Source organism: Ictidomys tridecemlineatus, chromosome 11 (genome assembly GCF_052094955.1).
Source record: "Ictidomys tridecemlineatus isolate mIctTri1 chromosome 11, mIctTri1.hap1, whole genome shotgun sequence".
Lineage (NCBI taxonomy): Eukaryota > Metazoa > Chordata > Mammalia > Rodentia > Sciuridae > Ictidomys > Ictidomys tridecemlineatus.
The window spans coordinates 61,909,629-61,925,864 of NC_135487.1; the positions used below are offsets into that span (position 1 = coordinate 61,909,629).

Below are 16,236 nucleotides of genomic sequence, written 5' to 3' on the forward strand. Positions count from 1 at the left end.
TAGAACCACCATATGACCCCGTTATATTACTCCTTTATATTTATCCTCAAGAATTAAAATCAGTATATTATAATGATACATGCATACCCGTGTTTATAGAAGCACAATTCACAATAGCCAGACTATGGAACCAGACTAGGAATCTATGAATGAATTGATAAAGAAAATGTGATATATATACACAATGGAGTTTCAGCCATAAAGAAGAATGAAATTATGTTATTTGAAGGAAAATGGATGGAAGTGGAAACCGTTATGTCAAGTGAAATAAACCAAACTGATAAACTCAAGGGTTGTATATTTTCTTTCATATATAGAAGCTAGAGAAGAAAAAGGAAAATAAAGGTGTGTGTGTGTGTGTGTGTGTGTGTGGTGGGGGAGATCTTATGAAAGAGGGTAGGGGACTAAGGAATGATATTGGTCAAATTCTATTGCTATATTGTGTGTGTGTTCAAATATATAACGAGGAATCTCAACACTATGTACAACTATAATGCACCAATAAAAAATTTTAAAAACAGGTTTTCAAATATATATATAGTAAAAAAAGATTGAAGAAGAATGAAAATGTCAAGATGCATTTAGAGGTCAAGACTGAAATCAGTTCATTGTATTTGGTGATTAAGAGGTACTGACCATAGTAAGCACAATTTCAGTGGAGCCAAGGGGCAAAGTCTGATCACAGTGAGTCTAAAAGCAAAGAAATGAGGAAATGCAGCTAATAATTCAAGACTCCTTTGCCTTGCTGTGAAAAACTCAGCCAGAGGGAACCCCAAGGATGGATGACTTGAAAATAACATAATAATGATGACCATCTGTGGCACCAACTGGTGAGAAGCAGCACAATAGGTAGATTAAAAATAGAGCTCCTTGAGGAGGGGAGAGATCACATCAAGGGTCAAATGAAAAGATTTCTTCCTAGCTTGGAGGAGTTACAAGGGATGGGAAATTGAGGTCGCTCATGCCTCACAAGGAATGGCCTCAATTCTCTCTGTGGAATAATAAGGAAGGTCCTCTGTAGAGAGAAGGGCAGAGTTGGGGCAAATGATTTGAGAGAGAAACCAGCCCAGGGAAAAGTACAAAGCACTACTGAGAGGTGCCAAGGCCTGCCTGCAGTTGTGTGATTATGAACTGAATGTGTCACCAATTTCGAGGTTATATGACTTCTCCCTTCTAACTGTACTCTATAAAGCGCCGAGAAAGCAGATGAAAGTTGAGTTCCACCTAAATCCCTATCCCCAAAGGCCCAGGCCAAAGGAGAGCGGCCAAATCATCTAGCATACACTAGAAATTCTGAAAAGCACAGAAATGCCAGCATGTTTATATTCTAAGACGGATTGTTGGGAAGCGTCAGCATCCGAGGCCTTCACGGAAATGGAGTTTTTTTCCGGAGGAAGCATAAACCGGGAGAGAGGCTGAGGGACTGCGCACAACTTTCCTTCTCTCCAGATTCACACCGAGGGAAGGAAGGAGGGCGGTTGGTCCGGTCCAGGTGCCTGCTCCTCCACAGGGAGGAGGGGGCCCTAACCGGGCACTGCCAGGCGGAAGCGCCGTTGCCATTGGTCCAGCGGCGGCTTTTACCTGCCTGGAGCCCCGGGGGCCCCCAGCGCAAAGTCCGCGGCGCTGGGCCAAGGAGCCGGCGACTGGCAGCGCAGGTGCGCCCACGCCCTCGGCCAGGCAAGATGCCGCTGGGGCTGCGGGGAAAGAAGAAGGCCAAGTCCAAGGAGACCGCTCGGCTGGTGGAGGGCGAGCAGGCGGGCGCGGGCGTCGGGAGCCTCCCAGATCCCCCGGTGCCCGCACGCAGGCTGGTCTTCCACACGCAGCTGGCGCACGGCAGCGCCACGGGCCGGGTGGAGGATTTCTCCAGCATCCGCGAGCTCTATGAGAAGATCGCCGGCGTGTTTGAGATCTCGCCGTCGGAGGTAAGGGCCAGATGCTCAGCCTCTTCTCCCTGCGGTCGGCCGTGCCCGGTCGACTTAAATTGGCTCAGACTGGTTGAGCAGCTTTCCCTAAACCCTCGGTGGCACGCACGCAGGGTGGAGTCCTCCGAGAGCGCCTCAGGGACCGAGAGAGAGGGAAGGGGAAAGGCACGTCCCAGGAGAAAGTCACCTTCCCCACGCTCTGAGATCTAGCCTGTGGGAAACTGGGGCGAGGCGACTTTTCTTCTTCTTCATGTAAATGAGTTGGCTTTAGATGTCCCAGATTCAGCCGCTCAGGATTCCCAGAGTCAAAGATCTGGCTGGGCAAATTAATAGCCTTCATCTCAATTGGACTTTACCCTCCAGATTGCTCTGTAGGCGTGTGAGAGTGGAGCTGGGCCTCTGCCCAAAGTAAGGGATAGGGGCGCAAGGGTGGGGGGAGATTGGAGTGTCTTCCAAGCGATCGCCAACCAAGGCCCGCGTTACCCCTCATTTGTCACTTCCAACATCAACACCAGAAACGGTGGTATATTTCTCAGAAGTTTTTAAAAGCTGGGCTGTTATTTCAAGGGGGGGACATGTTTTTTTTTTTTTTTTTTTTTTAAATCATACTTAACTATGTGTGACTAGATTACGCAGTTTACATGGGGGAGATGAGCTTTAACTTTTACATCCTAAACTTGAAAAGGACCTGAGAAATTTAATTCCAATGGGTGCTTGCCGGGAACTGGAGTTTGACGTAGGAGTGCTCGCAAAAGCACTAGTTTATGAGGGCTTTTTTATGTGACCACGTTGTGCTTATCCAAGAGATCAAACTGTAAAATGTACTTGTGAGAACTTAGCTCGAGAAAATATTTTGTGTACATTTCTAGGAAAAGCACAGGATTTTGTTGCCTTGGACTTCTGTGTGTAAAGAGCTGCCATTGAGTGGCATAGGGTAACATCTAGATATCCTTTCTTTAATTTGTTGTTTGATTTTTTTTAATAAAATTAGTTGTTTGTCAAGTCTATTTAAGCGAAATTGAGGTCAAGGCAAAATTCCAAAAAGATGTGAAATAGAACATAAAGCGTAACTCTTTGTTCTTTCGGTTTCCAAGTACTAAGGGCTAAATCACAAACCCATTTTGTAAACTATTTATATATACACGAGACATTAATAAAACTACTTTTACAAGGGACTTTTCAACTAAAAAAAAACACTTTTTAAATTTTTATTTTAGTGGTACTGACAATTGGACCTAGATCCTTGCTCTTGCTGGGCAAGCACTCTGACACTGAACTACCCCCCAACTCCACCCTTTTTATTTCAATTTTTTGGTACCAGATATTGAACCCAGGGGAACTTAACAACTGAGCCACGTTCACAGCCCTTTTTAGAATTTTTTAAAATTTTGAGACAGGGTCTTGCTAAGTTGCTTAGGGCCTTGCTAAGTTTAGGCTGATTTTGAACTTGATTTTCCTGCCTCAAGCCTCCTGAGTTATTGGGATCACAGGTATGAGCAACCACACTGGCTGTCTATCCCTTTTTTGAAATTTTGAGACAATGTCTCCCTAAGTTGCAAGAAGCTGGCCTCCAGCTTGCCATCTTCCTGACTCATCCTCCCAAGTAGCTGGGATTAGAAGCAAGTACCCCTATGCCCAATGTTAAAAAGCACTTTTGAAAAGGGATCTCATGAAAATAGAAGGGAGACCAGAAAGTTAGAGGAAGGGGACTGGGAAGAGAGGGGAGTGGAGGGGAAGGGAAGGTACTGGGGTCTGAAATTGATAAATTATGCATGTGCTTGTACCAATTTGTCACAGTGAATTCTACTATGATGTATAATTATTATGCACCAATAAAAATTTTAAAATTTGAATTATAGATAAACCAATAATTATTTTTTAATGTAAATATGTCCTATGCAATGTTAGAAATACTGATATATAATAAACAAGAGTATTCATTTATTTGGGAAAACAAAAGTGCATTTGAAGGAACAATTCCCTTTGATCTTCTGTAGGTGAGGTAGGTAGCAGGTTAATGAGATAAACTTGAATGTGGAGCTTGGCTCTACCATATGCTAGTGTGTGGCCTTGAACAAGTTTAACTTCTAATTTTTAGTTAACTATAAAGTACAGATAAGGTTATCTACCTTGAAGGATATTGTGAAGACTGGACTTTGTATATAAACCTATCAGATGGCATGGCATATGATCAGTGCTCAATGAATTGTAATTAATATTATTAATGCTTAACAGTTAAATGATAAACTGAGGTATAAAGAGATTGGGCCTTGGGTTAGGTCATGTAGCTTACCAACAAAAACAACAACAAAACAAAACAAAAGAAAACAAAAGAAAACAAAAAGCAGAGCTGTTATTTATTCTTGGATTTTATTTCTATAGTGGTTAAGATTGTTAACATACTTAACTGACAGCTTTAAATGTCTCTCCTGTAATCAAGGACACCATTCTGATTTCTTTACATTAACAGTTTTCTTCGTCACTATATATGACATTATTCTGAGCTCAAGATGCGTGATTTTTTTCAATCCACTTAATCCCTAAGGTGGAAGTATTATTGTTAATATCTGCTTCATAGAGAGAAAATGAAAGCTTTCGAATTCAGAACTTTTTTAGAATTGTACATAGTAAATGGTAAAGCCTGGAAGTCCAATTTTTTTCTTCTGACTCCAAATTCCATGAAGTTTTATTGCTTCCCAATTTTTCCAGTGTCTCCTATTTTAGCAGCCATGTTCAATATTTTCAGTTTCCAGTGCACTGATTAGCAAGATAAAATTCCAAACTAATAAACATAAGGTATTTTGATGTGCTATATCAAAGTTCATAAACGTGTGTGTGTATGTGTTTGTATATGTTTATTTTTTTTAGTTGTAAATGGATACATATCTTTATTTATTTATTTTTATGTGGTGCTGAGGATTGAACTGAGTACTTCACATGTGCAAGGCAAGTGCTTTACCACTGAGTCACAACCCCAGCCCCATAAGTATATTTTATTGCCCTAATATATGTATATTAGCATGATTATATGCATAACCAACATTAATGGATTAAAAAGAGTTATGGCTGGGGTATGTGACTCAGTAAAGTACTTGACTAGCATATGTGAGGCCCTGAGTTCAATTCTCAACACCACATATAAATAAAAGTTCTGTTGGCAACTAAAAAAATATTTTAAAAAATAGTTAATAAATATGTGCAGGATACTTGCCCAGCGTGCTTGAGGCCCTGGGTTCAATCTGAAATGAGGCAAACAAAGAATTACAAGTCATAGATACTGAAAATTGTCCCATTCACAGATGCCGTAGTTCTAGAAAACATTGCAGTGAATTTTCACAAATTTCAGAAAATAAGTAAAGCTAGCAAGTTATAGCATATGACCTCAAAGTAAAAAAATAATTTTTTTATATACTAGCAGTGAATAACTAGAAAATGAAAATTGAAAACAAATATCATTTACAAGAGCCCAAAAAACAAATGTGGGCTGTAACTTGGTGGTAGAGCTGTTGTCTAGCATGCCCAAGGCCTTGGGTTTTATTCCCAGCATAGAAAAAAAAATCTAAGTTTAATCTAACAAAATATATTACATGATCTGTAAGAGAATTCCAGCTCCAGCATGTTAGACTCATTGGAGCACTATTTTGTGGGACAAAGTGTTGCCTGGCTCTTCAATTAAAAAAATATACAAACCAATTAAGACCTTTAAAAAATATGTGCAGGATAAACCTTTGGCCATCATTGTACAGTATGCCTTAAGTATCTCAGTAGTTAACTTTGAAACAAAAGTTAATTATTAAAATCAAATTCACACCAGAGAGATTCCATTCATTTTCCTATTCTCCTAGCAAGAGGAATAGTGATGCAAATAGTTTTTGAGGTATCAGTGCATATGAAACAGAATATTTCCCTCTTAAAAGGATTGAATAGATAGTTAACTTGGAAGGCCTGTCTTTTCTCAAGGGACATGGCTGTAAGGATATAAATGGAACTTTATAGAGAGAAATATACTTTTTTGGGGGGGGCATGGGGATGGAGTACCAGGGATTGAACACAGGGGTGCTTAACTACTGAGCTACATCCCCAGCCCTTATTATTTTTTATTCCGAGACAGGGTTTTGCTAAGTTGCTTAAGGCTTTGTGAAGTTCCTGAGGCTGGCTTTGAATTTGTGATCCTCTTGTCTCAGCCTCCCAATCCTCTGGGGTTACAGGTGTGGGCCAACTCACCCAGATAGGAGCTGTATACTCTTTACTGAGGGAAAAGAACAGGATTAGATGTCAGATGGGCACATTCAGATAAATTTCTGGGGCCCATAATATGTCCATACCTGTTCTAGGTTTGTAGTCAGCAGTTTGGTCACTTTTTACCCTTATGAGAATTCTCATTTTATAGTTGTGCCAAATGAGGTGGTGAGCTAGCCCAGAATCACTCAGATCATGGTAGAGCTGGAATTTGAATTTGGGTTTCCTGGTTTCAAGGAACCAGCTGGAAAATTCTTAGTAACTGCTTTCAAAGTCCAAATACAAACCTGGGAAAACCTTCATTTTAGACAAATAGTTTTTCAACTCAAAATGATGCTTCTGTGAAATTGACAGTTGTGAATTTCGACTGTTTCATGATCCCTGAAGGGAGAAGCTAATGAAGCCTGTGAATCTCTTAAGATTTGTTACCAATGCTGGCAGGTTGCAGTCTATTGTGATCATTACATCGAAACAGATGGTCAATTATGCAGAAATCCCATATATCTGATGTCTTTTTTTCTAAAACAACTAAATGAGCAATTCAGTAAAAAGAGAAAAAAGAAAAAGTAAATTAATCTCTTCTAAAAAATAGTTATAACATAAATGCAGGAGCAATTTTTCAGAAAGTTTAATACCATCTTTTAAAATATTCAGGTTACATAAAAGAGTTGAGTCATTATTTATGACTATAGCTCTTAAACATAGTCATAAATTTGGTTGAAGAGGCGTTTTGAATATTTGACTACTGTAATTATTTGGCAAGTAGTTTGTGCCATGACATGTTTTCTTCACTTAAATTTTTATTTTGAGGCAAGATTGTAGGACATGATAATGAATTGAAAAGCTTTTAAAGCAATAAATCAGTTTTGTAGTTAGAAGCTTGACATGTCCAATAACTAAAAACCCAGACTCAGTTTCTTTATAGAATTCAGATATTATTTCTTTTGACTTGGTTATAACATGTTGAGTATCACTTATCTGAAATGCTTGGGACAGAAATGTTTTGGATTTCAGATATTTTTAAATTTTGGAATATTAACATATACATAATGAAATGTCTTAGGGATGGGACCCAAGTGTAAGTATGAAATTCATTTATGTTTTCTATATACCTTATACACATAGCCTGAAGGACTACTATACAATATTTAAAAAAAAAATTTTATTTGTAGATGGACACAATATCTTTATTTTATTTATTTATTTTTATATGGTGCTGAGGATTGAGCCCAGTGCCTCACATACGTAAGGCAAGCACTCTACCACTGAGCTACAATCCCAGCCTCCTATTATACAATATTTTAACCTATATATTGACTATGACCCACCATATAAATTCGGTGATGAATTTTCCACTTCTGGCATTATATCATCACTCAAAAAGTTATAGATTTTGGAGTACTTCAAATTTATGATTAGGAAAGCTCAACAAATATGAGTTTGTATATATTAGACACCAAACAGTTCATTGAATGAATAAATGAATCATTCAGTGATTCATTCTCTTGACATGTAAGGTAGATAAATAGAACAGCATAGTTGGAATGCAGAGAAGACAAGAGATTCGATTTGTTGTTGTTGTTGTTGTTGTTAAGGATTTCACTGTATTTCCCAATCTGGCCTTGAATTCCTATGCTCAAGTAATCATCCTGCTTCAACTCAGATTACATAGATGTGTCACCACACCTGGCAAGAGCTGTGGTTTTAAAATTTTAAATTTTGTATGTGCAAACATGTTATTATTTCTCTTAACCCAATCAGCCTTCCCTTGATACTGGTTCCCATCCTCTCCACCCCATTTCTCCTTAATAGCAAAACTCTTCCAAAGCTGCTATCTCCAATGAGATGTGTTTTGTATCTCACTCTTTGATCAAAACTTCCATGGATTCCCATCTCACTTTGAACAAAAATCCTGTGATGCGCTCTAGGCCCTGTTTTATTACTACTCTGCCATTATTGTTCCAATGCTGGTAGGATACTCTAACCAGTCTGGCTACCAGGCTAGTCCTTGAACACTGGAGCCTGAGGGGTTTTGTATTGGCTCTTGTCTCTCCCAGAACCTCTTCCTACAGAATGCTCTTTTTAAAACCTGCATCGTGTCATGTTGGCAAGGCTTGACATTAATCATCCAATCTAGATGAATCGCAACCCCATTCCCTTCTTCACTTAATTTTTCTCTATGAAGTATCTCCACTTAATTTTTCTCTATGACTTACTTTGTTTATTACTTTTATTACTTAGTTAGTTTGTTTGTCCCCTTACCCCAGTAGAATATAAGCACCATAAAGGCAGTAAGTTTTGTCTTGTGTTTATTGATATAGCCCCAAGGGCCTAGAACTATACCTGGAACATCCTTGGAGCTCAAAAAATAATTGCTGAATAAAAGAATCCTCACAAATTTTGTACTTAAATTCTGCATCTTTAACATAAAGCTTTACTATTGATTGTAACACTGACATCTTATGTAGATATTAACTTTTTTATATTGTAGAGGGGAAAGAGACTTGTCTTGTTGGGGAGAGGTATGAGGATATTCATATCTTGTTTTAAGTTTTAAATAAAATATTTAAGATGTACGATATTTGATATGCATGTAGAGTGAGTAATTATGTCATACTAATTGACATATCCATCTTAGAAATACAAAGTTGGAGGCTCTGTTAGCAAGCAAAGTTGCTTCCTAAATGAGTTACAGCATATGGGGAGCTGCCTTGTGAGGCTTCCCAGAAACTGTTTCTCCTTCTACACTTGCTGGCACCAGCACTGAGTGTGTATGGAAATCAATACTGTGTATTTATGTGGCACTTCTGAAGAATATGAAATGTTCTTCAGATTTTACCATTTCCCAGCAATGCACATAACTGGCAAATGAAACTGTTGTCTCTTTGGTTCACAAATGGAAGCTCAAGGAAGAATGGAGAAAGATGGAGTCCATTGACTTGCGTGTAGCTCCCCAGAAGCAACAACAAACCCACAAAAAGAGGGGATCAGAAATTTTGGTGTGAATATCACCATTGACCTCTAAGTAAGCCCAATAAAATGGAGTGGAAAGAGCATAAGAGAACAGCAGCCCCTGGCATCCAGGAGTTGGCCTGACACTCCCGGGTGGGTGTTGGTGTTCTCCCATTGCACATAAACAATTCCACAGAATGTTGGCATCAGGTAAAAATGCTGTGTGACTGTGGTAGTGTGTCCCACCTAGTAAACAGGTTTACTAAGACACTTGGTCATAGGATTGACCCTCCTTCCTGACAGCATTCTCTCTACAGCAAACCTGTGCTTCTTTGAACTTTCCCCCAATTTACCAAACACTAAGCCCAAACTTTTTCTTAGGCATTTGTCTGTGGTGTTTGTGAGATACTTCCAGGGCCTTGCACTACCCCTGAGCTACATCCCCAGTCCCTCTTTCTCCCCAAGATTTCACATGGAATGCAGTCTCCCTGTAGAGCTCTTGGTGTTTTATTGCAAGGAGCATTAAACTTCATGTGAGAATCCCTGGTGATCTTTGACTAATGGGTATTGACAGTTGTCATTGCTGGGTTATTGTAATTTTGTAAAGAGGCGCTTTGGATTTGGTTTTCCTGATTTCATCTGTCTTCTATTTTAATATTTTGGAGCTTTGATCATATCAATTTCCTCAAAAGCTTCCAGGGCAGTGGGGCACAGTGGCACTCTGGAGGCCGAGGCAGGAGAATCGCAAGTTCAAGGCCAGCCTCAGCAACTTAGTGAGACCTGTCTCAAAACAAAAAATTAAAAAGCACTAGGGATGCACTTCAGTAGTAAAGTATCTCTGAGTTCAATTTCTAGCATCAAAAGGAAACACACACACACACACACACACACAAAAAAAAAAAAAAAAAAAAAATTCCAAGCTTCTAGTTTCTTGCCAATACCATGACTCTCCATGCCCAAGCAAAGCAATTTCTCATATTCCTTGCTTAAGTCCTATACTATGGCAGATGCTACCACTACTGTTTTTGATAATCCCTTCATTACGGTTCAGAATATTTAAGTGTTTAATTCCTCTGTGCCTTTTCTCATGCTGTTCTTTATTTCTTAGTATAGTCTATACTCGTCTTTCCAATCTCAACTGTCATTTCCTCCAAGAAACCATCCTGTGAACCTATCATTCTAGATAGCTATAGGTGTACAAGTTTGAACGTAGCACCAGGCCATTGAATTGAATTTAGTTTCTCCTGTATCTTTTCCAGAGGGCTGGGACTTTTTTCTCTCTTAAAAATCTTGTTCCCTAAACTGGGAGTGGAACCACCATTTGACCCAGCTATTCTGCTCCTTGGTTTATACCTAAAGAGCTTAAAAACAGCATACTACAGGGACACAGCCACATCAATGTTTATAGCAGCACAATTCACAATAGCTAAATTGGGGAACCAATCTAGATGCCTTTCAGTAGATGAATGGATAAAAAAAATGGAGTATATATTTACACAATGGAATATTACTCAGCATTAAAAGAGAATAAAATCATGGCATTTTCAGGTAAATGGATGGAGTTGGAGAATATTATGCTAAGTGAAGTAAGCCAATCCCCAAAAACCAAATGCCAAATGTTTTCTCTGATATAAGGATGCTGATTTATAATAGGGATGGCAGTGGGGAGCACTGGAGGAATAGACAAACTTTAGATAGGGAAAAGGGGAGGGAGTATAAGGGAGGGGCCATGGGGTTAGGAAAGATGGTGGAATGAGATGGACATCATTACCCCAAGTACATGTATGAAGACACAAATGGTGTGACTCTACTTTGTGTACAACCAGAGACATGAAAAATTGTGCTCTGTATGTGTAATATGAATTGAATTGCATTCTGCTTTCATATAATACAAATTAGAATTTTTAAAAAAGTATACAAAAAAAATCTTGTTCCCTGAAACACTAGATGGTTAGCTGCTCCATAAAAGTTTACTCAATAAAAGTATATGAGTGATACAATAGGCAGTGAAGCTGACAATGTAGATGACAGTTCAAGGTTGTCTAAATGTCCTAGGAATTGTACAAATTTTTTTCTGAAGGCGGTGTGAATAACTCAGTTGTTTTTCAGAAAAGGTAATGATGCTCGATGTATATTTTATAAAGGAAAACACAACCATCCATTAGCTAGTTTTCTTTATAAATAATGTTTAAATTGAATGTAGTGATATTTTCTGGATTTATCCAGTATTCTCTCAGAAGTTATAAATATGTTACAGTTATTATGTATGCTCAATATATCCCTATGAGCATTAGCTTCATTTTTTTGTATAAAAATTTAAAGCAAGAACAATATGACTCATTTTGAGAAGTAGGAGGAAAATCTAACCAGCTGTCTTCTAGATCTCATTGCTCTAAGGAAGGTAAGAAATAGATAAGCCTGCTTCATCTTGTGCTATACCTCCTCTGAAGTAGGTGTATGAACAACCCCAGGGTAAACTGGAACCCTTGGGCTCGTAGGGTTCAATCCCCAGATACCCTTCAGGCTGAAAGCTGGCCCTGTCATCTCCTCACCCAGCTGGTGTCCTCTTTACTTTCCCTTGCTTCTCAAGCCATCCTGAGTGGAGTGGAAGGCTCTTGCAGGTTTCAAGAGATGGAGACACTCAGGTAACTGTGGGCAATTTATATGTATTCACCTGTCTGTTTGGGCTGCTGTAATAAACTGTTGGAAATCAACTGACTAATGAACAAATTTATATTTATCCCAGTAGTGGAGACTGCGAAGTCCTAGATTGAAATGCCAGTAGATTTGGTGTCTGGTGAAGGACCCTTTTTGGTTCATAGATGATGCCTTTTGCTGTGTTCTCACAAGGCAGAAGGGACAAGGGAGCTCTTTGGAGCCTCTTATTTGGGGAACAATCCCATTCATGAGGGCTCCAGCCTTATGACCTAACCTCCTCCCAAAAATTATTACCTTGGGAGTTAGGATTTAACATGGATTTTAACATATGTATTTTTGGAGAACACAAACATTGTTTGTACCAGTTAATATTATTCAGATGTAGAGGGAGGTAAGGAAGCCCAGGACAGCTTCTGCACCTTCACAGTTAGGTTCCATGGACAACTGGAACATGGTTCCTCCTGCCCAGATTAAAGTAGTAGCTGTATATGCTGGAGAACCAAGAGTAAGTCTAGTTGCTTCTTCTGTCTCCTCCATCTCAGTCTTCTTCTCTCTGGTGACTACCACTTCTGAATGATTCTTTTCTTTCTTCACATACTTTTTTTTTTTTAACTTTACTCCTTCAAGACTCTTTTTGCTTTGTCTCTTTGTCTTTATGTTTCTCCGCCTCTTTGATTTCTGTGCTTTTTTTTGTGTGTCTCAAACAAAGTCTCTAAGAGAGAGTCTGTTGTGTCAGGAAGCAGTACTGGTGGGATAAGCCCCTCAAGTGTGGCTCATCTCTGCTCCAGCTTGTGAGGTCAGACGGTATGAAGACTGTGTACATGACAGGTATTCAGAGACTTACTGAACTGGGGAAATGTAAATGGCAGATACCTTCCGTGGCCTGTCTAGAACATGAAATTATAGTCTGTTCTTTGTGACTTTTATGCATCGTTTTCCTCTTTACCTGGAACTCTTTCCCATGTTCTTTTCTGTCAACTCTTACTTAGGCTATAAAACTCGAGAGTCACTACCCAAAGCCTTCCCTCCACCTCAGGGCTGGGTTCCATGCCTTTTCTCTGAGCTTCTATGACTCTCTTCCATGAGACTGAGAGCTGCTCTGGGCAGGGGCTGGCAGTTGGTGTGCAGTAAAACTTTTTATTACAGAAACTTTAAATATATGCTAAAGTAAGAAAATAGTGTAATTAACTTCATGTGCCCAGATGCAACAGTTATCAACATGAGCCAACATTTATTCTTTTCATATCCAATTAAAACAAAGTTTTTATTATTAAATTTAACACAAGTAAGGCAAAGCACATAAAACAACTTAATGGATAGGTTGAACACTCTTGTAAATCACACATGTTTTAGGATCTAGATAGCTTGGCAGCCACCTGAGAACCTTTTATGTGGTCCTTCCACCTGTCCCCTAAGAATAACCACTGTCTTGACTTATGGTAATGAATCCTACACTTTTTTCTCAAAGTACACTTTCTTTCTTTTTAATATTTTTTAGTTCTCAATGGACTTTACTGTGTTTATTTATATGTGGTGCTGAGAATTGAACCCAGTGCCTCACATATGCTAGGCAAGCACTCTACCACTGAGCCACAATCCCAGCCCTCAATGTATACTCTCTTTTTTAAAAAAATTTTTTGTTGTTGTTGATGGATCTTTATTTAATTTATTTATATGTGATGCTGAGACTCAAACCCAGTGCCTCACACATGCTAGATAAGCGCTCTACACTGAGCCACAACCCCAGCCCCTCAAAGTGTACTTTCTTAAACATAATATTTTAAATTTCTTTTAAATATTTATTTTGAGTCTCTCTCAATCTATAGATCACCCTTGCTCTTTCCCCTTTCCCAATGTATTTGTTGAAGAAGCCAGATCTTTTATCCTGTATGGTTTTTTATACTTTGTTTTTTTGTTTAAATTCCTGTAGTATAGGGCTGGGGATGTGGCTCAAGAGGTAGCACGCTCGCCTGGCATGCGTGTGGCCCGAGTTTGATCCTCAGCACCACATACAAACAAAGATGTTGTGTCCAATGAAAACTAAAAAAAAAAAAAAAAAAAAAAAAAAAAAAATTAAAATTCTCTCTCTCTCTCTCTCTCTCTCTCTTAAAAAAAAATTCCTGTAGTATAATTAAGCATTTATACTTTGATAGTTGTATCTTCAGGCTTAATCCAGTGAGTTCTTTTTTACCTCCTGATGAGACAATATCAAAAGTATAGTTAAAATTTTGTGCTGATTGAATGAATGAATAAAATCAACAGAGAAAATAGGGTACGTCTTACCTTTTACAATATTGTATGTATCTCTGCTGGAATAGACTCCGTACCATTTGAAAAGTCCCTTGTATATTCTGTGTTTCAGTGTTTGCATAGTGAAATAGTTGTGATTTTATTTTGTTCTTTTCATTTTTTTTTTTTGGTACTGGGGTTTGAATTCAGAAATGCTCTCCCAATGAGCTACATGCCCAGTCCTTTTTATTTTTGTATTCTGAGATAGGGTCTTGTTAAATTGCCTAGGCTAACCTTAAACTTGCAATCCTCTTGAGTCAGTCTCCCAATAGTTTGGATTACAGGTATGTAACACTGCACCCAGTTGTAGCTATGTTATTCTACAGCCTTGTGAGCATAAAGCTGGAACTATCTATTTTACCAGTCACACCCTTGGCAAAGCCAGTTGGACTCTTTTCTGAATCTGAATGCTTGCAGAATTTTAATTCTTCAAAAGAATTCTCTGGAGATAATATTTATTTCTGCTATGCTTGTGAAGAATCAAGTACAGGAAGAGAAAACCATAAAGCTCTCTAATAAAAAAGGTATTTATCATACAAAAAATGTCTACTTATTTGCACATGTTATGAATTTGTAACAGGATAGACTAATTATAATACAGTTTTAAAATATTTTTAACTTTTGTGGTACTGGGGAGGGGGCGGTTAAACCATGCTTGGAAAGTGCTCTACCCTAAAGCACTTTTTAAAATTTTATTTTGAGACAGGATCTTGTTAAGTTGCTCATATTAGCCTCAAATTTGTGATTCTCTTGCTTCAGCCTCCTAAGTAGAAGGGATTGCAGGTGTGTGCCACCAGACCCAGCATTGAATAAGTCTTTTAAGTAGAAGGTACATATATTGAGCCTGTTTAGTCTTACCCTTCATTAGAAATTCTTGAGTACTAACCTGTTCTGGTCACTGCTCCAAATCTTGGAATTCATTAGTGAACAAAATAGACAAAGTTCCTGCCAGCATGAACTTATGTTCAAATCTTCCCTTCTCTGAGATGGTTATTTCTTGAGTCAATGCCACACCAGCCAGACAGTACAGTGAGCATTTGTTGGCCTATTGTCTGTTGTCCAAGCTCTTATGAATACAGGGTTTCTCTTTACACACACATTTCTTTCATTGTAAGAAAAATGGACCTAGAAGATTTTGTTAAGCAGGAGGAGACATAAGCATGTTTATGTCTTTTTGCTGGAAAACCCTCCATCATTTATTTGGTCATTCCTAATACTGTCTCTGCACCCTGTGTTCTGAAACCTCTTATATGTGGAAGATAACATAGTGGTTAGAAGAGTCACTAACTGTGAGAACTTGAGCACATTCCTGGCTGCTCATTGTTTCTGTTCCTCATCTGTAAAATGGGGCCAATGATGGGGCTCATTATAAAAGGTCGTTGTGAGGAGTATATGAAATTATGTATGTTTGATCAGTGCCTGATATATAGTAGGTATTTGTGAAGTGTTAGTTATAATTCTAGAGTTGAAAGGGTCTTTATTGTGGGCTGGGGATATGGCTCAAGCGGTAGCGCGCTCGCCTGGCATGCGTGCGGCCCGGGTTCGATCCTCAGCACCACATACCAACAAAGATGTGGTGTCCCCGCCAAGAACTAAAAAATAAATATTAAAAATTGAAAAAAAAAAAAAAAGAAAAAAGAAAGGGTCTTTATTGTATTTTAACTTTTTTTACTTATTTATCAAATAAACAACATTTCTAATTATTTTTAAGTGTTTTAAAACAGCTTTATTGAGCTATAATTCACATATCACATAATTTACCCATTAAAAGCATTCAATCCTAATCCCAGTTATTTGGGAGGCTGAGTTTGAGGCCAGCCTCAGCAATTTAGTGAGAGCCTGTTTCAAAACAAAAATAAAAAGGGCTGGGGATGTAGCTCAGTGATCCAGGGACTCTAGGTTCAATTCCCAGGACTGCAAAGGAATGAACAAATAAGGTATATAATCCAGTGTTTTTTAGTATGTTCATAGAGATGTGCAGCCATCATCTCAATAATCAATTTTAGAGCACTTTTATCACTCCAGAAGAAATGAATAACCATTTATTCCCAATCCTCCGCCCTCCTACCCTCTCTCCACCCCTAAGCTCTCTGGCCCCAGATGATATTTATCGACTTTTGGTCTTTATATATTTACATATTTATAACTTCCCCATCCCCAATATAACTTGTAACTA

General features: G+C 38.6%; 1 protein-coding gene across 3 annotated transcripts in view; it reads left to right on the top strand.

Moving 5' to 3' along the window:
• Positions 1-1,166: 1,166 nt before the first annotated feature.
• Positions 1,167-16,236, top strand: part of Gipc2 (GIPC PDZ domain containing family member 2) — a 94,313-nt gene continuing 79,243 nt past the window's right edge. Inside the window, exon 1 of one of the 3 annotated variants that reach the window (XM_040288909.2) lies at positions 1,167-1,922. In XM_040288909.2, the coding sequence (XP_040144843.2) occupies positions 1,683-1,922 (240 nt within the window). In that variant the 5' untranslated portion in view covers positions 1,167-1,682. The remainder of the gene's footprint in view (positions 1,923-16,236) is intronic. The other 2 variants (XM_078026544.1, XM_005330706.5) reach the window with 2 other exon arrangements.